The sequence below is a fragment of the Branchiostoma lanceolatum genome, chromosome 15 (assembly GCF_035083965.1).
Source record: "Branchiostoma lanceolatum isolate klBraLanc5 chromosome 15, klBraLanc5.hap2, whole genome shotgun sequence".
NCBI classification, from domain to species: domain Eukaryota; kingdom Metazoa; phylum Chordata; class Leptocardii; order Amphioxiformes; family Branchiostomatidae; genus Branchiostoma; species Branchiostoma lanceolatum.
Genome location: NC_089736.1, coordinates 12,870,416 through 12,896,845, shown reverse-complemented (window position 1 = coordinate 12,896,845; position 26,430 = coordinate 12,870,416). Strand labels below are relative to the sequence as shown.

The window sequence follows — 26,430 nt, the reverse complement described above, 5'->3', positions numbered from 1 at the left end:
ACTGGATAAAGTTTTCACAACTTTATCCAGTTGCTTGAGTAATCATTTTTGGCGTATCTTACTACCTGGATGTCTAACTTTCATCAACTCATTAACTTACTGTATTTCAACAGTGCCACATGAAAACCTGAACATTTCAAACCCCCCAAACGGTACAAAGTTGCAAACATTAAATTAGCCGCAGAGCTACGTTCTCTTATATTCTTCATGACGGAAGAAAAAGGTCACAGTACCAACATCCGTCAACTTTTCTATGACATGATTTATTCATGTTTCAAACTTCGCAAAATAATAATGGTAACAACTGTGTGAACAGATTTCCAATACATCATACACGTATCCCTGAAGTCCTAATTAAGATATGTTGTTTATCATTACTATTCTGCTTGCCAAAGCGGCAAGACTCAGAGTTTACAGCGTCAAGTAAAAACTAACAATGCATTTGCTGCTAATGTTACATTCGTGGTATAATAATGCTGCATTCTGTTGTGAGCTTCAACCGGATATTGGAAAGGACGATCGTAACTCTCTCAATTTTTTCCTCCTCTCTTGACACACACTAATTTGTTTGTATTATAAGAAAAATACTTTGTAGTTTGTACGGTCTCCTCTTCCAACATCTGCTTGGACATCAGCTTTGTTATACCCCCAGTTTACGACAGCACTGCGACCAAAAAATTGACAACGAATTACACAGATAAGAAACTAGTGTTTACGCCTTGTGTGTTTCGTTGTCTTTTCATTCATACTTTTACATGTAGCAAATCCTACTTAGGTCGCAGCGAGGTCACCGCCCTAGTGGAATGGGGGAGGGGGGTGTATTGAGATTTTAAAATTGAGACTCCGGTCGCTCCTTTAGCCATATCGCGATGCCCGGATTAGACGAGACGTTCCCCGTGACTTTGTTCAGGTTGACGTAACCTTTGAGATGGTCCCCCGGCATGAGGATGTCAACGAAGCCGAAGAGGGTGAAGAAGTTGACGTCAGCCCAGGTTAGCTGTATGGAGAAGGGGTGGGTGAGATTTTTTTTTTGGGGGGGGGGGGTTGTTGGGGGGAAGGGTTAGGTGTGACATACGGTGGCCCAAAGGTACAATATTTGTTTTTATTCCATTTTTATTTTCTGTCGGCATTTATTATCTCCATGCAAAATGGAGATATTGTTTTGGGTGTGTCTGTTTGTCTGTTTGTCTGTTTGTCTGTTTGTTTGTGTTTCCGCACTACTCTATTCAGCATAACTCAAGAACCTCTGGATGGATTTCGATGACATGTGGTATATGGGCAGGTGTTGTGAAGCCGAAGTTCAAGGTCGATTTTGGGCCCCCTGGTATGTGACCTTGGTACTGCAGCGGATCTTCCGTTTTTGTATTTTTTGACCTGGACGTGCTATGGTCTTGATTTTCAGGTGGCAGATAGCTTGTGATGTGATTAAGAAGTGGTGTAGGTTTGGGCTCCCTAGCAGCTTGCTCTGGAACTGCAGTGGCGTTATTGTGAAAATCTTCTAAGGGGAATAACTGAACAAAGGAACGACGGATTTCCATGATATTTAGTATGCAGGAAACTTAGACAGAGATGTACACAATAAAGTGCAAATTATGCTAATTTAGACTCAATTTGCATAACTGATGAAGAAAATCTATATCTGCAGTGTTTTCCATTATAAGACTCAAATACATGTAAGAAGTGTGGTTTATGGTTAGTGGAACATCAACAGATACCAATTATGCAAATATATTCCTAATTTGCATAATTAATGAAAAAGTGACATGACTCCTCTAAGAGGAAAATGATAGGACTGTCAATATTTCCACATGTGTAAGTTAGATAAAGGTGTTTATGACCAAGCATATATTATGTAAATGTATAAGTCATTTACATAAACAGAATAGTTCATGAAGAAAGGTTGATTTTGCTTTTGACGAGACAAAAGAATATAGCAGCAAAGGCTAAATATATTTTATGGAGATATGAGGTCGTGGAACTCTTGTTTTCTATGTTTTCTTATCATTTCTGTTGGCATTTTCGTTTTCGGTATTTTACTTTCTGTGGCTATTTTACTTTTCTGTGAAACTAAAAACCAACAAAAATGAAAATACCCACAAAAAGTAATAAAAAAAAAAATACTGACAGAACGTAAAATGCCCACCGAAAATTGAATAAAAACAAACATTGCACATTCGGGTCACTGTATTAACAACGGTTAAAACTATGAATGAGGTAAGGCTATGTTGGACTTATATTCATGCTACTAGTTTTCATAATCTGTTATTTAAATTTTCTTATTCTTGAAACCTTTAAATATTGTCTTATACTTTATACTTCTTCAAATGCGCATGTCCTCCTCGAATTTTAAGCTCCTAAAAACTTTTCTTGGAAGCTGGTACAAAAAATATGATCTTTTTAGGGAGATCATTTCCTATTTTACCGTACACAACAATGCCATGGCAATCTGCACCATGAAAAAACAGAATAAGGAGTGAGCTGTGATCAAGAAACAAAGAAAAACATACCGAGTTCCCTGCGAAATATCCCTCCGCGCTTGCAAGCTTTTCAAATCGGTCTAGAGCCGCCGGCAAGGTCTTCTCTTCAAACTCCCTCTTTAGTTCTTCCTGGAAAAAGAAGAGTTCAGAGACCTCATACCTCCATGAAATAGTTTAACTAGAAATCGACGACCTCATACCTTCACCGACTGATGTTAAACTTTTCGAAAGGCATATCACAAATGTTTCCCGTTTATTATGCAAATAATGAACACCTTTAACTAACTTACACATGTCACCATTTTGATATTCCTATCAATCACCATTTGGATGAATCGTGGCACTTTTGCATTAATTATGCAAATTTGGGCTCTATTTGCATGGTCTTTAAATGTTCTGTACGAACTGCTGTAGGTTACGTATGTTACATATATTATAGTCCAATTATGAAAAGCGGTGAAATTGTAAAATTTTTTCCTCATTTTTATGTGAATAAAGTCTCAATTTACATAATTTGCATCTCATTGTGTACATCTCCATCTAAGCTACCAGCAAACCGAAAATCATGGAAATCAATAATACCTTCCGTTTTTCATGGAGGTAAAAGACAGAAATTCATTTTCAGTATTTTATACTGAACGCTAGACAATGATGAGAATAAGAATATTACACCAATGCAACTCCATAATCTACAATAACGATTGCAATTGCTACGTGTTCATTTTGGATGCTTTAACCTACTTTCTTATTTTCGTCCTTCTCCACAAAGCAAAGCCGCATCTTTTCCCCAAACTCCTCCAGACTGTCATAGGTCATGTCTGCTTGAGCCAGGTCTAGTGGCGTCTTCCCTGCACAACGATAGGGGAATCCTACTGGGAAATCTGCATAGCATTCCTACACAAAACCTGCTTCACCTTTAAGTCTAAGGACTCTTGGGTTTTAGTAAATTAATAGACTACGAGATGAATATCTTGTGTAGAAAATACATTGCTTTCACTCCGCCCTACCCCCTATTCGAACTAAGAAACAGCTAGAGAGGTAATTTACATGTGTGACCTGGAATGACCTTGAACACATGGGCATCATGTGATCACAGTTTACGTGTAAACAACTGAAGGAGACACCTTCAGAACACTTTTTACAACCAAACCAACATCTTAAAAACAAATTAATAAAACGTCTTTTATCTTAATGCACGTACCAAAATTTCATTTAATGTAGTTATAAATAATTAAGAGAGTTACCAATAGAAACACTCTTCATTCATTTTCTGTTCATTTAAAAGGTCTCACTACTATGTTTTTTTATTTTTTTTCAATTTTTCTTCTGTCGTTTTTCCGTACCGAGGTCCTTGGCGATCAGCCTCGCTATGGCCTTGCTCTGACAGATCATGGTCCCGTCAATCTCCAGAACCGGCAGCTGCCCCATCGGAGTTTCTCGGGGAAAATATAGAAAAGGAAACTTTATTGCATGACTATTGTAGCAGGTACACAGTCCCCGTGGCGCAAGCGGTAACGGAACGCCGCTGCTTCGCCATATCTGGATCAAATTCCGTGGATCCTAAGGGCCCGGGTTCGACTCTAAGGGTCGACTTTCGAGCTCGGACATGTTGTAAGGGATTGCATTCGTCATTTCGGATGGTAACGTAAAGCCGGCGGCCCCGTGTATGAGAGAGCTTCGGGCGTAAGCCTCAAGCGTCAAACCTCTGCACGTAAAAGAACCCAACACACTTATCGAGAAAAGTAGGGGTAACCCGTTGTGCTTGGCCAAAAACGCGAGCCATGGCGAAGCCGCATTGCACTACCACTAGCTACTCGAAAAAGCATTACGCTTCACCTCAATTGAGGATGACTGCTTTACTTACTTACTTTTTTTTTACAAAGTATGGTAACATCAATTAACAAAAAACAAGACATAAGTATGGAATACAACTTTTCACTACAACAAAATGACTATCTTAGGTTTTACATGATTCAAATTTGGCTTATTATGAGTATCATTATTTTTTCTAATAAGAAAACAATATTTTATATACATGGCGATTCTAGACAAAGATAATACTCGTGTTTTTCAGTGAAACGACCATGATGTAGAGTATATTTGATTCCACCTTTATTACCTCTGCTAAGAAGGTTATTCATTCCTCTGTGTGATTGTTTTGTTTGTTTGTTTGTTTGTATGTTGATTGGTTTGTGATTGGCAAAACTCCTACTGAATAGCTACTGATAAATAAATTAACAGTCGCGACATGTAACATGACCACTGTTATTAAAGATGCCTGGGGGTCCAATCAATGTGCTCCTGAACACGCTCTGAGCCAAGCACAGAGCGTAAAACATAATTTTATATTACGTGAACAAGCTGCTAATCCTCGCATGAACACAGAGAAATATTCAGCTGAGGTTGAAATCCCCTTGTTTACCCCCCTCCCCACCAAACCACACACAGTACAGTAACACGTACTTGGCTTGAGCTGCTGCCATTCCTTCCCTTCTAGACCTCCTTTTACCCGCACGTCTTCGTACTTCATGATCACTCCGCCGGCAGCGAAGAGAAGTCGGGCATTGAAATATGTCAGCTTGTAGGTCGGCATCTTGTTTGGATCATGTGTACGCGATGTAAGCTTTAATTCCAATGCGCCACAACGTAGTAGACTCTGAGCTCACCTGACGTGTGCAACAAAGTGGGACCGTGCTTTTGTTCTCTTTGACCTTGTCGGGTAAAAACTTTCCCCTGATTGTGTGACTTTGCAGAACCATTGTACAGAAAGGAAGGGGTTTAAAATGGGGGATATGATCAAGGAGGTGTCTTGAGCACGGTAAAAGCCTCACTACTCATATAAGTACCTAGCTGGCTTTACTTAAGATGAATATAATTACGAGAATATGGGACGGCATTGGCAGGGGAAGGTCAAAGTTCAACGTCCTTACGGATGAGGTCGTGAATGACTGCTTGGCCTTGATATTAACTCAGACGCTTATTAAGAAAAATAGAAAAAAATAGGTATAACAAATTGAGATATTTCAGTCTCTAGACGAGTCTTTTGAGCTAAATTTCAACTCAGTTCATACAAAACGAACCTGCTATGATACTATAGCTAATAATATTGCTTTCTGACTTATCCTCGGATTCTGCCTGACAGAGGGAAAGGTTAAGTTCATAGTACAAACATCCGTGAACCTTTGTATGAAAGAATTGATCTATTAGAATAATATGTACACCAAACAAGAATTAAAACGACTTGGTGACAGTTTTCCACTACATCATACAACTCACTCTAACGCTATAATTAGCAGTATTCTACTGGCCAAATGGTCATGAATTAGAATTGAAAATGTTAAGTTAAACCTAACAGACTATAGTTACTGCATTGGTTATATCTATGGTACAAAAATGCTACATTCGTTGTAAACTTCAAGCAGATATTGGGAATGACGATCGAAACCTTCTCAAAGATTTCATATTTTCATGACGCACAACAATTCTGTTATGTTGTATGCACGGTCTCGATCTCCTCTACTAACATCTGCTTAGACATAAGTTCTGTTATTAACTGTGATGTTAATTATTGGTGCTTGAAGTTTTGTTAGGAATCAATTAGACTAGAAAAACCCAATGCATTCTTTCTGGATTCATAAAGACTCTAAACCGTGATCCGAACGTGAATAGTTTTATCAGGTTGGTGAGTATCTGAATGAAAAAGACTCTTTGTACACAACGAAGCGCTTTCTTTCGGTTACTGTCACCTTCCTCAGGGTGATTCTGACCGGTGCACTTTGCCCTGCAGCTAATGTCGGAACCGCATCTGTAAGCAGCGACACCTATCGCTGCAGTGCAAAGCGCACCAGTCATCAGAATTGCCCTGAGGAAGGTGACAGATGGTCACCGAAACGTTGATTGAATAAAACACTTAGTTTTGTACAAAGAGTATTTTCTTTCACAGAATTGTGATATGAGATTTTAAGATGTAGACTCCGGCCTCTCCTTCAGCCACTTCTCGATGCCCGGATTAGATGAGACGTTCCCCATGACTTTGTTCAGGTTGACATAAACTTTGAGATGGTCCCCCGGAATGTAGCCGTTCATTAAGTCGAAGAAGGCGAAGAAGTTGACGTCAGCCCAGGTTAGCTGTAGGGGGAGGGAGGAAGGGTAGGGATGTGGTTAACATACGGTGGCTCAAAGGTACAATGTCTGTTTATATTCCATTATCATTTTCTGTGGCCATTCTTATTTTTTGTCGGCGTATTCATTTTCTGTATTTTCTTTTTTTGTGTGGGTATCTTACTTTTTGTATTTTTTCTTTCTGTGGGTATTCTTTCTGTGGAACAAGTGAGCTGTAGGGGGAGGGGCGTCAAAAACAGTAAACGTAAGGTTATATTATCATCTGAAGTACAGGCAATAGGTACTCAGTTGTTGCTGTTGTAGTGCCTTTTACCGTACTCGAGGCACCTCCTTTATCTGGGGACCCCCATTTCACGTCCGTTCCGAAAGACGAATGCAGCTCCAGCCAGGATGTGCTTCCCCGGATTCGAACCGGTGATTCCCAGTTACTGATTGGAACCAAGAGCTCAGCTATGTGGCTAGTACAAATTGCTATGTAGGATTCAACCTTAAATATGTGGTGTACGTGTCATGTGACCCATGTGACCTTTGACTCTCAGGTCACGTGACTTCTATCAGCTGACGAAACATGGTGGATGCCTTCTGAATGCTTCTATCTATAATTTTCCCCGCGTAACTGTTTAATTTCTCTATGTTGAATAAGTTGTTGGAGTAGTTATTATGTCAACCGTTTAAGTATATTTTCTGTTTATTGAAAACATATTTTTCTTGAGGGAGATCATTTGCCATTTTACCCTACACAAGAATAAACCTTCTCAATATACACCAATCAACATCAAGTATGAGCTGTGATCAGAAAAAGAAAACAGAATCGTACCGAGTTCCCGACGAAATATCCCTCCGCGCTCGCAAGCTTTTCGAAGAGATCCAGAGTCGGCGGCAAGGTCTTCTCCAGAAATTCTTTCTTCTTTTCTTCCTGCAAAAAGAGCATCATATCTTTACTCAACGCCTGCAATTGGAAATATTGTGCTCAAGCAAACTTTTAAGTTATTTTCTAGAGTTAAAGATAGTTCGAATCATTTCTAAGGAATTTTTCAAAAGATTAACCTACTTTCTTATTCTCGTCCTTTTCCGTGAACAGAAACATCAACTTGTTCCCAAGGTCATCAAGGCTGTCACAGATCATGTCTGCTTGAGCTTGCTCCAGGGGCGTCTTCCCTGCCATACCTGCAAACAATGATAGGGGGCGCTTACAAGTAGGTCAACTTTGGCTGCACGTTGTTAGGGATATCAAAAAGCACTCTACATAAAGGCTGCTCTTAGCTTTAATTGAACGGAACTTTATTCAAATCTTAAGAAATAATAGCTAGAATGGATTAGAAGCGACGTTTTTGCCTTCGAAATGGCTATCTATTTATTCATTAATTAATCTTTAGGCTGATCCTTTCAGTTACTTGTAGCTATGTAACTAATTTCCAAGGGAGCCCTTACATTACATGACAAATCATAACAAATCAGGATAAAAAAGGATAACTTAACATAAACTTAATGAGTAACCAAATCACAATCATATAACATAAAACAGGAATGATCAAACATAGGAGTAATAAATCAAACAACTCAAATAATTCAAAACAATAACAACTCAGAATCACAAAGGTCATTCAACTGAGGGTCAGAGCTTGTTTAAATTTGGCGATTGATGGGTGGAGGGGTGAAATAATTAACATGAAGTGCGGGGCTATCTACGAATTCAAATTCCATGCATTTGTTTGAATAATGATGCCCGACAAATATTCGGGGAATACCATGCCCTATACACAGTGAATAACAACTCAGTGCCCCTACAGCCCCCAAAAGGCTTTGTGACTACCTTTACCTAAATTTACCACTATACTCTTGTTGTTATTTGTGTGGTTGTTGTTGTTGTTGTCGTTTACGTACCGATGTCCTTAGCGATCAGTCTCGCTATGGCCTTGCTCTGACAGATCATGACCCCGTCGACCTCTAGCAAAGGCAGCTGCCCCATCGGAGTTTCTGTGGGGGAGGGGGGTGGTGGTTACATGTAATGTTACAGTACTCATGATCATGGCTTTTGTACAAGAACTAGTTAACTGCGATATTACAATTGCAAGTTTGGGACAAAAGGTCGCTACACTTTGCTGGACTCCAGGCTAATGTTTTGTGCAAAGTCTTGAATGCCGTTTCTTTCACTGGCAATATAACATTTAACGTTACTCTAATTATAGACATATGTCGTGCGTCTACTCGTAAGTCTATTTTGGAATGCATGATTAATACAACAATGAATACAAAGAATACATAGTTCTCTATTGCCAATTAGATTATATATAATTCATATGTAAGGAATGTAGACTCGGGCGGGCATTCGTTTAAATAATTATAAGCTAGTTCGGAGTTGCTACTACGCATGTACAGTGTCAAAGGTGAAGGCCCCCGGCTTGAAAACAGTGCTCGTCTCCACATTGTCTAGATTTGCATAACAATTCCCAGACGTGGTTTGTTCACGTCTCGGGGCCTTCACCTTTGACACTGCACATGCGTAGTAGCAACTCCGAACTAGCTTATACACACAGAATGGGGAGGGGGGCTGAACGGCCAACACGTACTTACAAGGAGTGGTGAAATATTATGAACGGCTCATTTCGGACCAAGTGAAATCTATTTTTCATCCTTTTGCTATATTTTCCCGGTCAGCTTTTTTCCAACCCTTTGCACCTTCTTGTGTGAATGTTTGCCAACATTACAAGGTCATCCCTGAATCCTTACACTGGCTGTGTCCCTTCACGACAATACAGTCCCCGGTTGCAAGGCTATCTTTTAGCCACGACCCTTCAGTAACTTGCCCTTTCTCCGCGTTGGAAAATAATATGTCGGTTAAGAAGAAACAGATAAGGAGCGGTCTAAACTGGAAGAACATCCTACCTTACCCTAAACTCTACTCAGAACTCATTAAATATTCCGTCAGCCCCTGATGTAATTAAAGTTTGCAATGACCCCTTCTGACAACGATCGCGTAGACCAATCGTAGGAAAAACTGGACTCAACATGTAAAGGAAGTATTTGACAATTGTGGCTACTCATACATTTGGTATACCGACAACTCTGATATAGACATTAGACAGACATGTTCACTGTTAAGAAGAAGATTAGAAGATATGTAAATTCAAACATTCTTTCATAACCTGTTGAAAGATGAAGGAAAACTAAGATTTTACAAAAATGTAAAAACGATCTATGACATGGAAAATTATCTGTATCATAATGACTTTGACCAACGGGCGGCAATATGTAAGATAAGAATTAGTGCGCACCCATTAGAAATAGAGAAAGGGAGATACAAAAAGCTACCGGTCCAGGACAGAACATGTAAACAGTGTGCAACGAAAGCAGTGGAAAATGTAATACATTTTATATGCGAATGTCCCGAATTTGAAGCCGAAAGAAACAGATTATACACGAAAGTATCCGAAATCTCCAAAAAATTTTCTGGATTAAGAAATACACAGAAAGTCATATTCCTTTTAAAATCTTCCAACCCACTCATCATTGAAAGTGTGGGACTTTTTATTTTCCACTGCTTTCAGAGAAGAAATCAAACCTCACATTAGTACCGTAGATATAGAAACTTACTGTAAAATAGCAATATAGAATGATCTTGTATTATATGTATACCTTTTGTTTTACCTTACATTTCTATTTCGACACTGTTGTCAACATGCAATTAGCCTACGGGCATGAATTTGCAATAAACTATTTAATTTATATAGGTCATTTTAAATCTGCCTGGGGGCCAACTTAGGTCTTTCTACTATCCAGCTCACGCTTTTGCGGGTAAATTCAAGAAACATGTAGCTTCTATAAAATAGTACGTTAACTAGGCGCTAAACACGCGTACTACCCGGTATAACCTCCATATGGACACACAAACGTCTGCTGACGCTGAAATAATTGTTTACCCCCCTCCCCACCAAACCACACACAGCCGTACGTACTTGGCTTGAGCTGCTGCCATTCTTCCCCTTCTACCCGTACGTCTTCGTACTTCACTCCGCCGGCAGCGAAGAGAAGTCTCGCGAGTTCCGCCCGTCCACGGCTCTTGAAATACGTCAGCTTGTAGGTCGGCATCTTGTCTGTATCTTGCTTGAGAGAGAATTATTTCCAACTCACCACAACGCAGTACTAGTAGACTGACCTAGTAGCCGTACGTGAATAGCAAAGCACCAGACCTTTATAAATGCGGGGTCGTTCTTTTGTTCCCTTGGGGGGGTGTTGGGTAAACAGCTTCGGCATTAGCAGGTCAGGTCAAAGATCAACGTCCTCTCGGATGGTATTGAGGAGGGTCTGCATTAGCCTCTACCAGGCTCCGCGGATCGCTGGGAAAATAGTAGAAATCGGCCAAATAGAGTGAATAGTATGCCAGGGGTACTCCGCTATACAGGGAAGACCCTCTCTCCGTAGCTAACTCCCTTGGCACACTATTCACTCTATAAGGCCAATTTCTACTATTTTTCCAGCCATCCCGCGGGGCCTGGTAGAGGCTAGGTCTGCATGCCCTTTTTCGTTAAGCGTTACGAGCGATTTTAATTCACCGTTAATCGTTACCGGCCGCCCTGAATTTACCGTTAAGCGTTATCAGTATATTAATCGTGAAGCGTTACTGGTCGTTTTAACTCCTCGTTAAGCGTTATTTGTCATCCTGAATTCAACGTTAAGTGTTATTGAGGACTCATTGAGTAATTCCTCGTTACGCAGGAAAAAGCATTTCAGTCGGTCAAGATTTTACAGTTTTCTCCTGGGAGCACACGGCTCTGTCGAAAATATGTCGGTAGGGCGCCCCCAGCCCCCCCCCCCCCCCCTCACAAAATTTCAAGCTGAAACACTTCTATTTTTCACTCTACCAGCAAAGTTTTCTCCTCATAATTCAGGAAATTAAGCGATTTGCGGTTCAAGATGTTAACATTTTTCCCGGGTGCATGCCGGGCATCCGTCGAAAAATATTGTCAGGAAGGCGTCGACCCCCAAACTCAAGCTGAAACTCGTCTGTATTTTCAGAGATATCATTAAACTTAACTTACATTCCAGTAATATTTGGCCGTCGAAATGCGAGAAATAGCGTTTCAGGGTGTCAAGAATTTTCCCCGGGAGCATGTCGCAGCTCCGGCGAGGTCTGGAGAGCGTGACGCCCCTAAAAAATCAAGCTGAAACTCTTCTAAGTTCTATATTTTTTTTCAAATAGAGATGTCATAAAACTTAGCTTACGCTTCAGCAAAATCCCCCCCTCAGAATTCAGCAAATAGCGTTTCAGAGGGTCAAGATTCCCCTTACGATATATGCTGTGGATGCCATATTTGAGATGTTGGTACCTTTAGGAAAGGTGAATACACCTGGACATATTTTATGCTAATGAGGACCTGATTTGCATAATTCATGCAAAAACTTGTATTTCCCTTACGGTACGTGCTACGGATGCCATACTTGACATGTAGGTACCTTTAAGAAGGTTAAATAGACCTTGACATAACTTATGCCAATAAGGACCTCCTTTCCATAGTTCATGCAGAAACCGGGAGGAGAATATCCTGCATTTTCTCGAAAATGTTGCCTTTCTAGTTTGTACTCTAATTTTTAGTTATTACCGCGGCCGGTGTTGTCATAAGCGTACCTCCCCTGTAGCTTGGTAATGATGCTATTCAATATCTGATTGAAATAAAGACATGCGCTTAACGTAGGTAACAATTAATGTTTTTATTAACATGCTTTGCCCTTCCGAGAACCCATACTCGCAGGGGATAAAATGCCATACATAACAACTCGCCTCAGACGATCATATAGTTGCTGCAGCGAAGGTTGTAGCTTATGCGAAAAGTCTCAACTAGACACCTCAAAGGCAGGGACTTATCATAGCCTGGTACCGTCCTCTGTCATGATGGAGCAAGAGAGAAGATAGGACCAGCGGTGGATGGTACCCGTACTTCGACTCATGATGAGGAAAAAAATGTACCATGCATGTTCAGATAACAGGTATCATGAATACCTCGGCTATATAGAAGAGGCTAGACTTGAACCATACTAAAGTTTTGGACACGCCTTAGGAAGGAGCCCTTGCTCTGTGCATTTCTAGAAATCGTAAAAAAGCAATATAAATTAGCACTTACAACAGACATATTGAGAGGATGCTATTTTGTAGGACACAAGGTTTTAAAACGTTGTATCGGGTCTTTCTTTCACCCACTTAGCGTATTTCTGGGACACGGGGTTTTGAAATGGGGTCTCGGGCCTTTATTTTACACATCCAGCGTTTTTCGAGGACACAGGGTTTTAAAATGCGGACTCGGGCCTTTCTTTGATCCATTTAGCGATGGCCGGGTTGCCCCCGACGTTTGCAATGACCTTGGCCAGGTTAGCGTTGTCCTTGAGAAGGTCGCCTGGGAACGAGGGTCGCACCATCTCCATAAGGTTGTAGAATTCAACATCAGCCCAGCTCAGCTGTAGGAAAGAGAAGAATTTCAGTATCATAATGACTTATTGTCTAAAAGAAAAATGGATATTATTTTGTGTGTCTGTGTGTCTGTGTTTCCGGATTTTTGTAGTCAGCATAACTCAAGAACCTTTGAACGGATTACGATGATATTTGGTATGTGGGTAGGTGTATGTTGGGAAGACAAAGCTAAGGTTAATGTCAATTTTGGGCCCCCCTAGCCTAGTATATGACCTTGTTGAATGAGGACTAGAATTCAACGTACAATGCATAGCATTGGCATTGTAACGTAGGTAAACCGTAAACCGGCTCATAGCGTAACACACCAGGTTTTTACTAAAGAGTTATCATACAAGCTGCGTGTCCGTACAGATTTGATTGACACCGGGAAGGGCCCCTGCTCATTACGATAACTGTGGTGGGTTTTTTTTACGTGATTGTGATCGAGGTGTGGCTTTCCCCAAACAGGGACCTCCTTTTAACGATAGTCATTTTCACCTGACTAAAGTGAGGGATCCGTAGAAAGTGCCTGTCCCGAGGGCACAACGTCAACGGGACAAGTAAGGAGACCCAGAATTCGAACCCAGGACCTCTGGGATCTTTATTAAGTGTTCAGACAATGTTTAACACAAATGAAATGAACCACTGTGTGATAATCAGATAAGAACTACCAGACGACACCTACCGAGTCTCCGACAAAGTAGCCGCTGGGGTTTGCTAACTTTCCAAAGGACCTCAGACATTCTGGCAGGGTCTTTTCGAAGACATCCTTTTTGAGTTCCTCCTATGATAGAAACAACAAGAGAGTAAGACGCTTAAAGTCAATTTCTGTAGAGCACGTGACGTCAGTTATTACGTCAGAAATACTGGGAAGTCTGGGGCTGACATCAACGTTGGGGCTGCCCATAGGAAAACATGTTAAAATACACTGAAATAAGGCTTCATAACTTTCAATCGTAAAGATTCTTCTCCACCAGAAAGTCAAAAGGGTCTAAGTGATTAGCCTCCACCAGGCCCTCTTACGGGCGTATGAATCGTAGAATTCGGCAGAAAAGGGAATAATTAGCCAGTAGAGTCAGTCCATGGTGAAGATTATATTTCGCCAGCGAAAGTGAAACCTTGGCAAATATTCTCCCAATAGCCAGCTTAGTTAGTTTGGTAGAGGCTACTAGTTGATAACCATGCAATGAAAACAGAGAGTTCTTTGTCTCTCTCAAACTCCAAGAAACGCTAACAGTAGTAAACAAGCCCTACCTTTGACCCCATATTTCTGGTGTATCCATCCGCAGGACCCAATAACCTATTTCTGTCCTTACGCCAGCTAAACTGGTGAGCTGAGCAAATTTTGACCAACATGGTATAGCTTAGACCCTACATGTTTCTTCTAACCCCAACCGTCTCAAGATTAGGCCAAAACTTCCAAGGAAGAGAAGGATTTTAAAGGATTGTTGGAGATGCTATTATCGTTTCCATTTTGAGCATTCCACTGCCAAGCGTAACTTTGACATCAGCCCTCTATATCAACTCTATTTTTTGTTAAAATTAGTTTTACTTGCGTTCTTACCTTCTTCATTTCGTCTTTTTCAAAGAACATTTCAACAGCTTGCTAAAGATGCCCTTTATTCCGTTTCTGTAGAACCCGTGACGTCACCGATTACGTCAGACGTACCACGAAGTGTATATCACCCCCCGTCTTTGTTAACGAGAGTTTTACTTGCTTGCTTACCTTCTTGCTTTCGTCCTTCTCAAAGAACATAGTCAACAGCTTCCTGAAAACTTCTTTCACTCCGTCTACTATCATGTCTGCCTTGGCCTCCTCTAGGTCATCCTTTCCCACCATACCTAAATATTCATGACGTCAAAAAAAGAAAACAGTATATCATCGGTGGATTGATAACGGCCCTTAATGATAGGATGGATTGACTGATGATTAAATTTTCAGTTTAGCGATTAAAAAGTATCTGGGTACTTCCGCCATTCTAAGGTCACTTTTCGCTCTTATGCTGATATTTTTATTATACGAATTCGAAAATATGAAGGAGACTAATCTATTTATTTGTACAATTTGTGGTCGAAAAATTATTATATGTATTATCATAACTAAAATATCTTAGTTGGGAGATAGAATTGAAAACAACAGGAAGAAATCACTGCTTTATAACGACGTTTCAGTGGGTTATAACCATTAGAAAACTAGTCTGATAATACTTTTTTCTAGTTTACCTGCATTATATTTTTATACGTATCTGACACCATAATCATTAAAATTTGAACCCCGGCTAATTAGATTAAGCAATTGCATCTATGTGTGCTCTTCGGACGTTTATTGCGATCCAACATGGCGCAGATAACGTTGAACGAAAAATCTGTATAAGGTCTCATTCATGTGTTTTACATGGGCGCGTTCATAATGAAGCTATAGGAAATATTAATGCACCAATGTGAGTTATTCTATGTTGAGAATATGTACCCTAGATCATGCAAAGAAAACACCAACAACTTCACTACATACAATTTCTGTTTATGGCGATTAAAATCTGCACTTAGTTACACCCCAAAAAATGCACTTTCCAGCTGTAAGCGCACGACCGCATCACTCAAACTGCAGGGCTGGTACGTCCGCCCTCGCGCGTGGCTGCCAAACTTTACCTGCTATTTTTTTCAGTTACAAACAAGCTTTCATGAGTCTGACACTTGAGATCAACTGGACTGGCTAATTTACCACCGATATAAACACACGTTCATGCAGCTGTTCATTTTTTTGGGTACGGATTCTTTTAGGAGTAATACATGAATTAGACCATGACAGAATTTTAAAACCTACCGGCTCTTTTCGCCACGAACCGTGCGATGGCCGTGCTCTCACACAGTGTGGCCCCGTCCACCTCAAGAATCGGCAAATGGCCCATCGGAGTCTCTGATGACAAAAACAAACATTGTATATAATCAACTCTGTTCATGATGTACAAAATGACAATCTATCATTCAGACATGCCAACAATTAGATGCTACGATCATTTGTTTGTTTTTTGTTTAATGATTTGAGTGTTATTGTTTGACAAATCGATTTGTTCCTGTATGTATTCCTATGTTTCATCAATATTTTGTATTATTACTTTTATTTATTATCTGTACCCCTATGGGCTCTCTTGGAAATCAGCCTTTCTTTGGCTGAAAAGATTACGCATATGTTTAAATTAAGATAAATAAATAAATAATTACGTTAGGCTAGAACGATAGGCTACATAATGCATGTTTTATTGTAGTCATCCCAGTCTCAGAGACTGTTGAGAACTATGATTGTAGAGTAGAATTGTTTGGTCTTTGATACAATAAGAAATCTTTGGGAGTTAGATTGACAGTGCTTGTGTAACATAAGTACCGTCGCATGTCTGCGCATGAGAGGTCAGCATGGTAAGCCTTTGAAGGCCGAATATACCGGTTGAACAACAACACAATACCGACCGCCCTCCCCTTACCGACAATTATCCTTTTCATGCCCCAATTCACTCTGACTGCTTCATCATGCATACTGTAAATGCATAAATGTTTGCTGTGGTTTTATGTTCGCAGTTTTCACGGTGAACACTTTACCGCGAACTTAAAACCACCGCGAAAAGCACAATTTTGTCGCTGTATCGCTACCATTCTTTCAAATGCGAACTCAAAACCACCGCGAACACTCAATTTTCTCCCCACCGCATTAAACACCCGCGAACATTTCTGCATTTACAGTATTGAAATGAACCGTCAATTCTCCTTCTTAGATAAACACATAAGATACAGCTATCTTGTCTCAAGCCTTCTTGATTATGTCTTAAACAGCTATGAAGTGTTCAGAAGTGAGTAAGACGTGAAAAAACGGTAGAACTAAAACGTTACCATTTTTTCGTAAAGCTAGAAATCACCGTACGTACTTGGCTTCAGTGCCGGCCAGTCTGCACCTTCTATGCGGACGTCCTCGTACTTTATCCCGGCGGCTGCGAACAGCAGCCTGATCGGCTCAGCTCGGCCCCGAGCGTTGAAGTACGTAAGCTTGTAGGCAGGCATTTTGGTCTGCGGATTCTGGATCGAGTGCTGAAATGATCTACGTGCGGTTCAACCAAGTTGTGAAGACTTTGCCCTGTGGGTAGTCCTTTTTGTAGCTTCAAAGTTTGACACGCCCTCGCGCCCATGTAACCTTGATTCTATTGTTCGGATAATTATCTGTTGTGACGGGAGAAACATAGACACAGACGCCAAGAATATCTGCTGTGATACGCTTATACATCTCTTTAGTGGTCTAGCTACTGCTCCTTGATTACACTTTTTGTCAATGTATTACCATGATAGTCCTTAGCATGTGTAGCACAAATCTTTTTAACTTAGCTATGTATAGCTGTCCAAGAAAACGACTTACAAATGAACAATTCTCCTGTCAGTAGAATGTTGTAATTAAATCTACAGGCATGCATTCAACAACCTTCATAGAACTGTTATTAACCGAATATAGCGAACATGTTCATACTAGCCTACAGTAAAGTTACAGCCTAACATAACAGCTTTTTGGCTACGCCTCAGTGAAAAAGCCCTTTCTTTGAGTTTGCGGTAATCATTAACCATCACAAAAGCACAGTCTTTTTATCAATTTTATTCTATAACTTTGTTGATTGTACAGCAAAACAAACAGCCAGAATTGATGGGAGACATCTACATGTAGCTCCAATTTGTATCCCAGGATTCAGTGCGACGTCGCCTTTTCCATCCACGCCGCGATGCCCGGATTGGACGTGACGTTGTCTCTGACCTTGCTCAAGTTCACGTGGCCCTTCAGGGGGTCGTTTGGGAGTTGAGTTGATCTTTCAGAAAGAACATCAAGGAAAAGAAATCCAGGTCTGCCCAGGTCAACTATAAGAGACAAAAATAATAGAAGTTAGATGATTTCTTATTATGTATTATGTCAGTTATTATTTGCATATTTCTTAAGGTCTCATTCCTGAGTTACTCCGCGTGTAGACTCCCAAAGAGTCCGTACGCCAAAAAATGAACGGCTGCATGAACGTGTGTTTATATCGGTGGGAAATTCCCCTTTTAGCCAGCCCAACTGATCTCAAGCTGTCAAACTGATGCTTGTTTGTTTGTTTGTTTGTAACTCACGAAATTAGCAGGTAAAGTTCGGCATGCACAGCCCGACAGTGTAGGTGATGCGTTCGTGCATTTACAGCTGGAAAGTGCCTATTTTTGGGGTGTAGCTAAGTGCAGTTTGTAATTGCTATAAAAAGAGGTGTAGTGTAGTGAAACTGTTGGCAATTTTTTTACATGATCTTGGGTAAAAGTTCTCAATATAAAATGAATAACATCGGTGCATTTTCTATAGCTTCATTACGAACGTGCCCATGTAAAATCCGTATTATAACATGTAAGCCTATTGGGCGAAAAAACTTATGAATGAGACCTTATAATTTGTTTTTAACTGTATTCTGAAGGTGTCGGCCTGGTAAACTCAAGTCAATTACGGCATGTGACACGCTGTAATTACCGGTATTTGACATATATGGTTATAATTATTGTTTGCATGGTCATAACGCCGAGAAATTTGACACCTTGTTAGCGCTTCTTGGTCTTAATAAAATGACTATACAAACGTTTTCATGTGACATATTTTTGAGGTAAGAAATTGATATTTTGGTAAAAAAATGACATGCTAACTTTATGTGCCTGAGCCCAGGTGGGGAAAGCAGTTCGAGTCTTGGTATTTTACAGGGTGTAAGGTAAACTCTTACAGATTAAATTTGTCCGTGGCCTTTTTGACCCTATTGTAATTAAACATCTTATGTTTATATGTAATTTCTTTAAAAACATTTATTATCATGTGTAGAAAGCTTACTTTACGTTATGATGCTTTCAAACTGACGGGAGCCATTCAGAGTGATTGTAGGGGAGACCGCGGGGTGCCCGCGCGGCTGGCTGCACACTGTCCCAAGTTGCCGGATCCGCGTTAATCCCCGGGCAGTAAAACTCTTTGTCTGACGATAAATTAATGATACACAGGGAGGGGCAGCGACACCGATTCTGAAAGGATAGCCCCGCCCTGATGCTTTATCTTGCAGAGGTGAGAGAAGAGGGACGTTAGAAAACCCGGACAAAACTACCCCTCAATCGAAGCCTCTGCTTGGAGAATACAGTTTTTCTTTCCGAGCAATGATGACGTCTCAGGTAGGAATGCTTTTTAAAACTAGACGTTACTGCTTTTATTTTTTCTATGTTCCTTGTACAAGTCATTCAGGCAGGTAGAATGTGAAATAATGATAAGCAATAAGAACTGATCTAATTATCTACATATAGCTAAGTCAACTTTCAACTATGCATTGTATATTAGATATTTACAATATTTACATTTATAACTTTATCTATTAATGAATAGATCTTACCCTACCATCCAGACCTGTTCACTGTAACCACCGTAAAGACAGTTTCCGTAGGTAACCAAGAGATCTTTAAGGCGAAAAATTTCGACAAAAGCGCACCCTTCTGGACTGAACCTTACTGTACTAGCAGTGGACCAGGGAGCAACACCAAAGACAAGTATGGCTTTGATTCACATTACCTTAGCAAACGTCAATGACAACCCGCCTACTATGGTTGTCCCAGGTGAACTGGTAACGATTTCACAGGTATGTTTTCCCTTTCCATGCCTAACATTATAGATAACATTTGTGGCACTGTCCGACCTTTATTAGAAAATGTGCGACGTAGCTTTGGAGAACGAGCCTTACGAGGAAAACGTGAACCATTGCTTCCACCGTTCTATTACAGTAGATTCCGCATATCTGTATAGCCCATTTGTCAGCGCAAATTATACGACTCCCCGAACTATACGACTGTCCGAACTAGCGATATTGACGTCCCGAAGGAGGGGAGGGGGGTGAATAGGATTTTTAGCAAGACACACAAACACACTATCGATATCGCAACTTTATTTTGCAAAATTTTAATCAAAGTACAATCCGACCTTTTCGTCGATCTTAACGTCCCCATATTGGATTAGATTCGCAATCTATCTTGTTCAGATAAGCCCGAACTGCGTGGGAAACTCCTGTCAAATAAAAACTCCCGCCGCATGTTGATCACGTGCAATCTTACAGTCAACCAATCAGGGCACGGGTTTTATGACGTGAACCAATCAGCGCGTAGAAAAATGCATATCAATGAGTAAACAAAGATGGCCGCCCAGCGTCACCCGGCCCTCGCCGCTTATTTTTTCTGAAATCGCGACGTAAAATAGGATTCATCTACGCTATATAAGCAGAATTTTCACGGGGAAAGAGTCTAAGGAATGGGTTCTCCGTCGAATACGGCCACAAATACCGGTAAATCGCAGCAAAATACAGCGTAGAGGCTCAAATGCTCAGACAAAAGTTGTGTTTTTCTTTTCGTATTTTTGTTCACTTTCGTCGCTTGAGTCTTGAAAAGCAGGTTTTTAATGAGATCACCGTATGTCAAAGGCACCGATATCGATTGTTTGCAAGCATGACAATAGCAAGTAACAAAAGAGTGTGATTGTTGAACGGTAGACGGCGTACCCACTCCCGAAACTACAACGCAAATCCGAAATTTAGCCTATAGTTGTGGGTCATTTTACGATAAAATCGGACAAGATTCTATACAATATCCCGAACTTTACGATTATGGGCTATACAGATATGCATTGTTTTTACAATTGAGTGGATGGTAAATGGTTTGGTGTTTTGGAATTCTATACAGAAAGACGAAATATACAGAAAAAAGGTATACAAATAATTGGCATATATAAACATCAATATGACTTCAATTTTTATTTCCCCAAAACATCCCTGGAAATCTGAATTCTAGATTCTATGAAGATCCAGCAGCTTGTAGCATTGACATTTACTATAGCAGTTTTCTAGTGTGTAGCTGCTTTGCTGTGACTGTTGTCTGCTTGTGTCTCACAGTCGTCACCAGCCGGCACCTCGGTGGTAACAGTAATTGTTGTTGATCCGGACGTGGACTATCATTTGTCATTCAAGGCGGTCGCCAGTGAATACTTCTCCATCTATGAAACTACAGGAGAAATCTTCACAATCAAGGAATTCCTCGACTCTGATGGAGACATGGAACATCCAGTGTTTATCTCAGTTGACGACGGCATTTCAAATGACTTCGGGCCATATCTATATTTGTTGGAAATCCTAATTTGCATACTCCAATGTTCAGCCAGTCTCTGTACCAAGCAACAGTAGAACAAGACTTAGAAATGGGGACCAACCTGACAGACCTTGACATCTTCGCGTGTGACTTGGATTGCCCAGACTCTTGCAATAGTTCCTAATCTAACTGTACAAAGGAAGGTCGACTGACATACGGTATTGCACGGAATCGAAGAGATATCTTTGTAATCAGTGGGCTCATTAGTACACAGTGACCACTAGAAAGTACGATAAAGAACAACTCATTGGTTCTCATCGCAACTGACCAATCGGTAAACCAACGTACCGGATCAGCAACAGTCTGGATAAATGTCGTGGATTTGGGGACCACTCCTGCTGGGGTAACCACGCCACCATGCGACGGCCAAGAGTCAAAAGCTGCAGACTGAGTTAGCTAACCAACGCTATGAGTTAGCTAACCAACGCTATGTCCTTTTTGGAGTTGGCGGCTTCGCTGGATTGTTGCTAGTGCTTGCGATCGGGCTACTTGTGAAATTGGTATCAACTCATCGCAGTATGAAGCACATGTCTACAGCGCACCTAACGACGCCAGCATTTACTGCAGCTCAGTACGACTACGTACCGGCGAAGGAGGACCACGCTTACGCCGAAGGGATAGGTGCGGATGACGACTCGCCCGCACCACCGCCGGTGGCGAACCGCCCGCCCGCACCACCGCCGGTAGCGAACCGCCCACCACTGGCGCTGAACAACGAGGAGCGTCGAACGCAGGCTACGGACAGTAGGCATGAAACAGCTATGGAGATGCGCTCCAGGATGCGGCCAGGTGTGTAAAGTAGCATTTTTAATACCCACATCATCATAAAAAATATTCATATGACACAATTCTTCAAGAAATATTTGTTGTGTCTGCAAGATAGGGTTGCTTTAAGAATTACATCAACGATAAAAGCTGTTACGGTGTTTAAAAAAAGGAATCGTGTATCATCTCGCGTAACCTAGCAAATGAAATGCCAAGTTACCAATGCAGCAACAAGATCGCGAGTTGTAGCTGCGAACGTGCGCACAACATTATTGGCAATACTCCTTCAGGAAGTGGCCCTCCTTCCCGGAGTAAAAACATTTCTAGTTCTAGATTGATGAATGGTGAATCAATGGCGTTGAGATATCGTGTAACTCTTGTGACATACGTTATTCTTTTAACCCTTTGTTCTTAACAGAGCTGCGACGTCAAGATCGAATCGAAGGCCGAGCAAGAGGAGATGACGATCTTTCACGAGACAGTGCCTATACGGAGTTGAAGTAAGTTGAAAATAGTTGTGACACTTGCAGCTTCGGCAGATTGTCGATCCAAATCAAGAGGGCACAATTTACGAAACAATCCTATATACATGTACTCGTACAGTGAGAGACAGGCATGGGGCAGACATAAAATATGTGCAAAAACATTCAAAAATGTTATTCCAGAACTGACTGCATTCTGTCTAAATCTCAGCTCAGGAGATTGGCTCTAAAATATCATATGCTATTTTCATATTAATTCAAGTTTGATTAATAACCTAACCCAACCTTTACTACAAATCTATCAGCAGTGACTCTTATAACAATCCCTGAAAACGTTCTATCTTCAGATATGGTTATCTACCATTGAACACCCGAGACACTTCCACCGGTGCTTCTGCCACAGCTGACACTGCAGTAGCTGACAAGTAGCTGAAGCCTGTCAATCAGGCACGTCAGAACAACCAACGAGGACAACCCAACAACCCTTATGGAAATGACAACAGGCATAACCCCGCGTACACTAGTGACATCCCAACCCCGGATTACGACAAGATGCCAAGAGACACAAGGCTGTAGATGATTTAAAAAGTTATTTTGATTGATGCCTTGTTTGACATTGTATCAAAAATATTGTACCTTTGTTTGTAATTAGGGGTGACCACCACTATTTTTCAATTTTCTGGGACACCTTTTTCCGTGTGTAATTGTTGTTTTGCAGTTCAGATTGCTTAGTATCTTTTTATGTTCATTAAGAATATAAGATTTAAATATGATTTTTAGAATATAAAATATAAATAAGAACTGGCTTAATTGTAATAGCAGGTTTTGAAAACGGTTTAATAACGTTAATGATCATGAAATGATCAACCTAAGAGCTACATGTACGCACGTTGAGGATATATGAATATAATAGACTCGATATGAATAATGGTCTGACTTGTTAGTCGAAATATTTTGCATTTCTTGGTTCCCTGCTTTTGATTTTGAAATACATGTAAAGAGAAGACTTATTATAATAAGGAGCAACTGATATATTAGTAAAACTATACATTTCTGACATTGGTTTTTTTTTACAGTTTGCGTGACGAAGGTGTTATTTTAAGTTCCTGAAGGTGTTGATTTGACTGATGTTCAATTAAATATTTTGAAAAAAATCACTTGTATTTTCTATCATCTGCCTGTTGAATATTTGTATTCAATGGGCTTAAATATATGCTACGAGTTTTAGAAATTAAGTTTATGGGCACCATAATGTACAGTTCCATGCAAACTTATTAAACCCCAGTCGCATTTTTGCAGATGACATTGCAACTGCAGGATATTATTAAACGGTATAAGTGGTTAACAGATAGTTTATTATCTTCGCCGAGTACTATAGTACTCGGGGAAGATTATGTTTTTGGTTGAGCCAGCTGTTTGATGGGTCTGTATGTATGTCAAGAGCATAACTCAAGAAACCTTGGATGAATCTTTATGATTTTTGGTAGGTGTGTAGTGCTTGTACAAAGGAAGGTCGAGTTCGAAAATGGTTTACCTTGCGTTTTTCAACAGTACTGCAGCGGACGTTAAATTTTTTTGTGGATGTGTATTTGGTTGTGGACAACATAACTCGAGAAGCTGTAGATGGTTCTGTATGATATTTAGTGGATGGGTTAAGTTTACAGAAAGGAAGGTCAAGTTCGATAATGGGCCTTCTAGCGGGTGCCTAAGGTACTGCAGCGGAGTTTTAAAATTTTGGAGCATATTTTCTGAAAGTGCTATGGTCATGATTTTTGTGTGGTAGATAGCTCATGCCACAGGAAATAAGTTGTTTAAGTTTGGGCCCCCTAGCGTCTTGTTTGGAACTGCATTGGGTGTTTTTGTTTTGACCTTCGGACATGAATTACTTGAGAAGGGGTCGACAGATCGTCATGAAGTTTGGTATGTAGAGAGCTCAGATGGTGCCTTACACAATCAATGACTTATTATGCAAATCAGGAGCTAATCTGCATAATTAGTAAGGAAAGTCTGTAAATCCACTACATTTGATAATGGGCATGTGACAGTGTTCCCGAAACAGGTCAACAGAGGGCCTTGCCTAAAAGTATAAATAAACACATGGGGCACATAAATAAACAGATTGGGCAGTCTCACTACACTCCAAGCAGATGTGTGGGTCCGGTTGGTTTTTCACGTGTTCAGTTTAGGCATTTTTTTCCAACACACGGTTGGAGACATAACGAAAAGGGGACAAAATAGAAAGCCTTACAAAACACCTAAAAACATGTGAATAACCAGCCGGAACCACTCCTCTGCTCAGAGAGTACACTGCACCAAAACTGCACAACTACTAGGTATTACCTAGCACCGTATGGAAAAGTCACATGTAATATGTCTTGCAAAATGTGTATGATATGGAATAAAGATTTATTCTATTCATATATATTGACGTCGACTGTGCCATTTAATCATAACTTTAAATTTTCTTGATGACCAGTTATAACATATCAGTACACTATACACATATACTAGTCCTGTACCACCAAATGATTTTTAACCCTATCTAGACTGGACTCATTCTCCCCCCCCCCCCCCCCCCCCCCATCATAACTTCCAAACGGTATGGTGCATGATCAAGTTTGTAGGGGGTGATAAGCATGTAAATATCAATCATTCTCCACAATAGGCCTTTATTATTTGGCGAAGATAATGTGTTCGTGGAACTCTAGTATATTAATGAGCTGGGGCTTGACTTTTGAGGCTTGACTTTTTCCTTAGGCTTATCAACGGTCGGCCGAAGTTCGGACGGCGTTCGCCCGAGCTTCGGTCGATTTCCGTTTGGTGAAAATGTTTGGATCGGGGTTAAACGACTGATCTGTTGACTTTGTGGCTCCTGCGCTAGTATTCGGATTGGTTTATGACAAAATTCCTGTTTAGGTTATTATTTTCAGTGTGCCCACCCACTTCACTCATGCCCTACAGATTTGCCACAACTCAGAAAGTAAAGTTGGTCCAATTTGAGCTTGTTACCAGGTCAGTTGATTCTGACTTCGTCCGTGTCCAAGAGATGGCACCATCTTATGTGGGATTTATGATTATTAGTGTTTGACGGACGTCGCCATGCGCCAGAGCTCCGTTCAATTTGTGACGGGGCAGGTTTTCAGCGAAAAATCACAAAAATACGGTCGACGCTCGGGCGATTTTGAAATTCGGCGAGCTTCCGGCGATCTACAAAATCGGCCGATGCTCGCATGAATTGTGACGCCGGCTTTACCAACTGCTTAGTGCTAAGCAGAGAAAGCAGTCTGTACCATTTTGTTTTAAATATTTGGTATGACTCGAACAGGGTTCAAACTCAGAACCTAGGAGAACATTCAACTCACTTGGCCATTTGCTTGTTTAATAATAGTTCAACTCTAAGCCAGAGTGATTAACAAATGTTTGTTTCCTTTTTCCAGTTGGCGATGATGTGAGGTCCTGCCAGTTTGTACTCCAGAAACCAACAGCTCAGTGAACCGTCTACCTGTAGTTTTTAATTAAGTATCGGGCTTCAACATTCCATGATTAATCTATGGGGAGATGCTTCACAACAGCTGTACATTGCGGTTTATTTCTAAGTGCTGCACAATAATGAAAAAAGGAAAGGAGTGCAACTTGTACTTTTCAATGCAGTTTATTTTGAAAGCAGTTTTCACAGTGGTCATACAAGTACATGTAGTACCTATATTACCAAATAGATGTTTTCTTTTACTTTAAAATTGCAACGACACAGTACGTTGTGGATCACTGGGCAGCAGTGCTCATATTACTAGTGTTTCTACATTTGGTCCAACTTCAAACCCTCCCTTAAACAAAGTTTTTTTTTCCAACATATATACAACTTTACAGTTATGATTTACTTCACCTTTGTTGTTTTTTGTTTTTATTTTTATTTTCAATGCTCTAATCACTTCACCTC

At 40.6% G+C, this 26,430-nt stretch overlaps 3 protein-coding genes across 4 annotated transcripts; 1 reads left to right on the top strand and 2 right to left on the bottom strand.

The window, feature by feature from the left end:
- Nucleotides 1-125: 125 nt before the first annotated feature.
- LOC136421277 (hematopoietic prostaglandin D synthase-like) lies at nt 126-17,198 on the bottom strand. Of its 2 annotated transcripts, none has more exons than XM_066408506.1 (5): nt 16,959-17,198; nt 3,821-3,913; nt 3,219-3,325; nt 2,508-2,606; nt 126-997 (listed from the first exon to the last, which is right to left on the bottom strand). In XM_066408506.1, exons 1-5 carry the CDS (start codon nt 17,089-17,091, stop codon nt 830-832), a joined length of 600 nt encoding a protein of 199 aa, XP_066264603.1. In that variant the 5' UTR covers nt 17,092-17,198; the 3' UTR covers nt 126-829. The 2 variants fall into 2 exon arrangements, with proteins under 2 accessions (XP_066264603.1, XP_066264602.1); XM_066408505.1 differs by lacking the exons at nt 126-997; nt 2,508-2,606; nt 3,219-3,325; nt 3,821-3,913 and adding exons at nt 12,290-13,049; nt 13,727-13,825; nt 14,768-14,883; nt 15,866-15,958 and having other exon boundaries at nt 16,959-17,170.
- LOC136421278 (hematopoietic prostaglandin D synthase-like) lies at nt 5,491-10,826 on the bottom strand. The gene is made up of 5 exons (XM_066408507.1): nt 10,556-10,826; nt 8,484-8,576; nt 7,651-7,766; nt 7,417-7,515; nt 5,491-6,605 (listed from the first exon to the last, which is right to left on the bottom strand). Exons 1-5 carry the CDS (start codon nt 10,686-10,688, stop codon nt 6,438-6,440), a joined length of 609 nt encoding a protein of 202 aa, XP_066264604.1. The 5' UTR covers nt 10,689-10,826; the 3' UTR covers nt 5,491-6,437.
- Nucleotides 17,199-21,635: 4,437 nt separating the features above from the next.
- LOC136449360 (uncharacterized) lies at nt 21,636-22,922 on the top strand. The gene is made up of 3 exons (XM_066449375.1): nt 21,636-22,035; nt 22,430-22,511; nt 22,841-22,922. Exons 1-3 carry the CDS (start codon nt 21,765-21,767, stop codon nt 22,920-22,922), a joined length of 435 nt encoding a protein of 144 aa, XP_066305472.1. The 5' UTR covers nt 21,636-21,764.
- The last annotated feature ends 3,508 nt before the right edge of the window (nt 22,923-26,430 follow it).

Excerpts from the sequence above, each read along its gene's own strand:
- LOC136421277 (XM_066408505.1), bottom strand. The coding sequence starts at position 17,091 with ATGCCTGCCTACAAGCTTACGTACTTCAACGCTCGGGGCCGAGCTGAG. Across the intron at positions 15,959-16,958 it reads CTGGCCGGCACTGAAGCCAA|AGACTCCGATGGGCCATTTG; the intron begins GTACGTACGGTG and ends TTTTGTCATCAG. Across the intron at positions 13,826-14,767 it reads AGAAGGACGAAAGCAAGAAG|GAGGAACTCAAAAAGGATGT; the intron begins GTAAGCAAGCAA and ends TTTCTATCATAG.
- LOC136449360 (XM_066449375.1), top strand. The coding sequence starts at position 21,765 with ATGAAGCACATGTCTACAGCGCACCTAACGACGCCAGCATTTACTGCA. Across the intron at positions 22,036-22,429 it reads GCGCTCCAGGATGCGGCCAG|AGCTGCGACGTCAAGATCGA; the intron begins GTGTGTAAAGTA and ends TGTTCTTAACAG. Across the intron at positions 22,512-22,840 it reads AGTGCCTATACGGAGTTGAA|ATATGGTTATCTACCATTGA; the intron begins GTAAGTTGAAAA and ends TTCTATCTTCAG.
- LOC136421278 (XM_066408507.1), bottom strand. The coding sequence starts at position 10,688 with ATGCCGACCTACAAGCTGACGTATTTCAAGAGCCGTGGACGGGCGGAA. Across the intron at positions 8,577-10,555 it reads ATGGCAGCAGCTCAAGCCAA|AAACTCCGATGGGGCAGCTG; the intron begins GTACGTACGGCT and ends CCTCCCCCACAG. Across the intron at positions 7,516-7,650 it reads AAAAGGACGAGAATAAGAAA|GAAGAAAAGAAGAAAGAATT; the intron begins GTAGGTTAATCT and ends CTCTTTTTGCAG.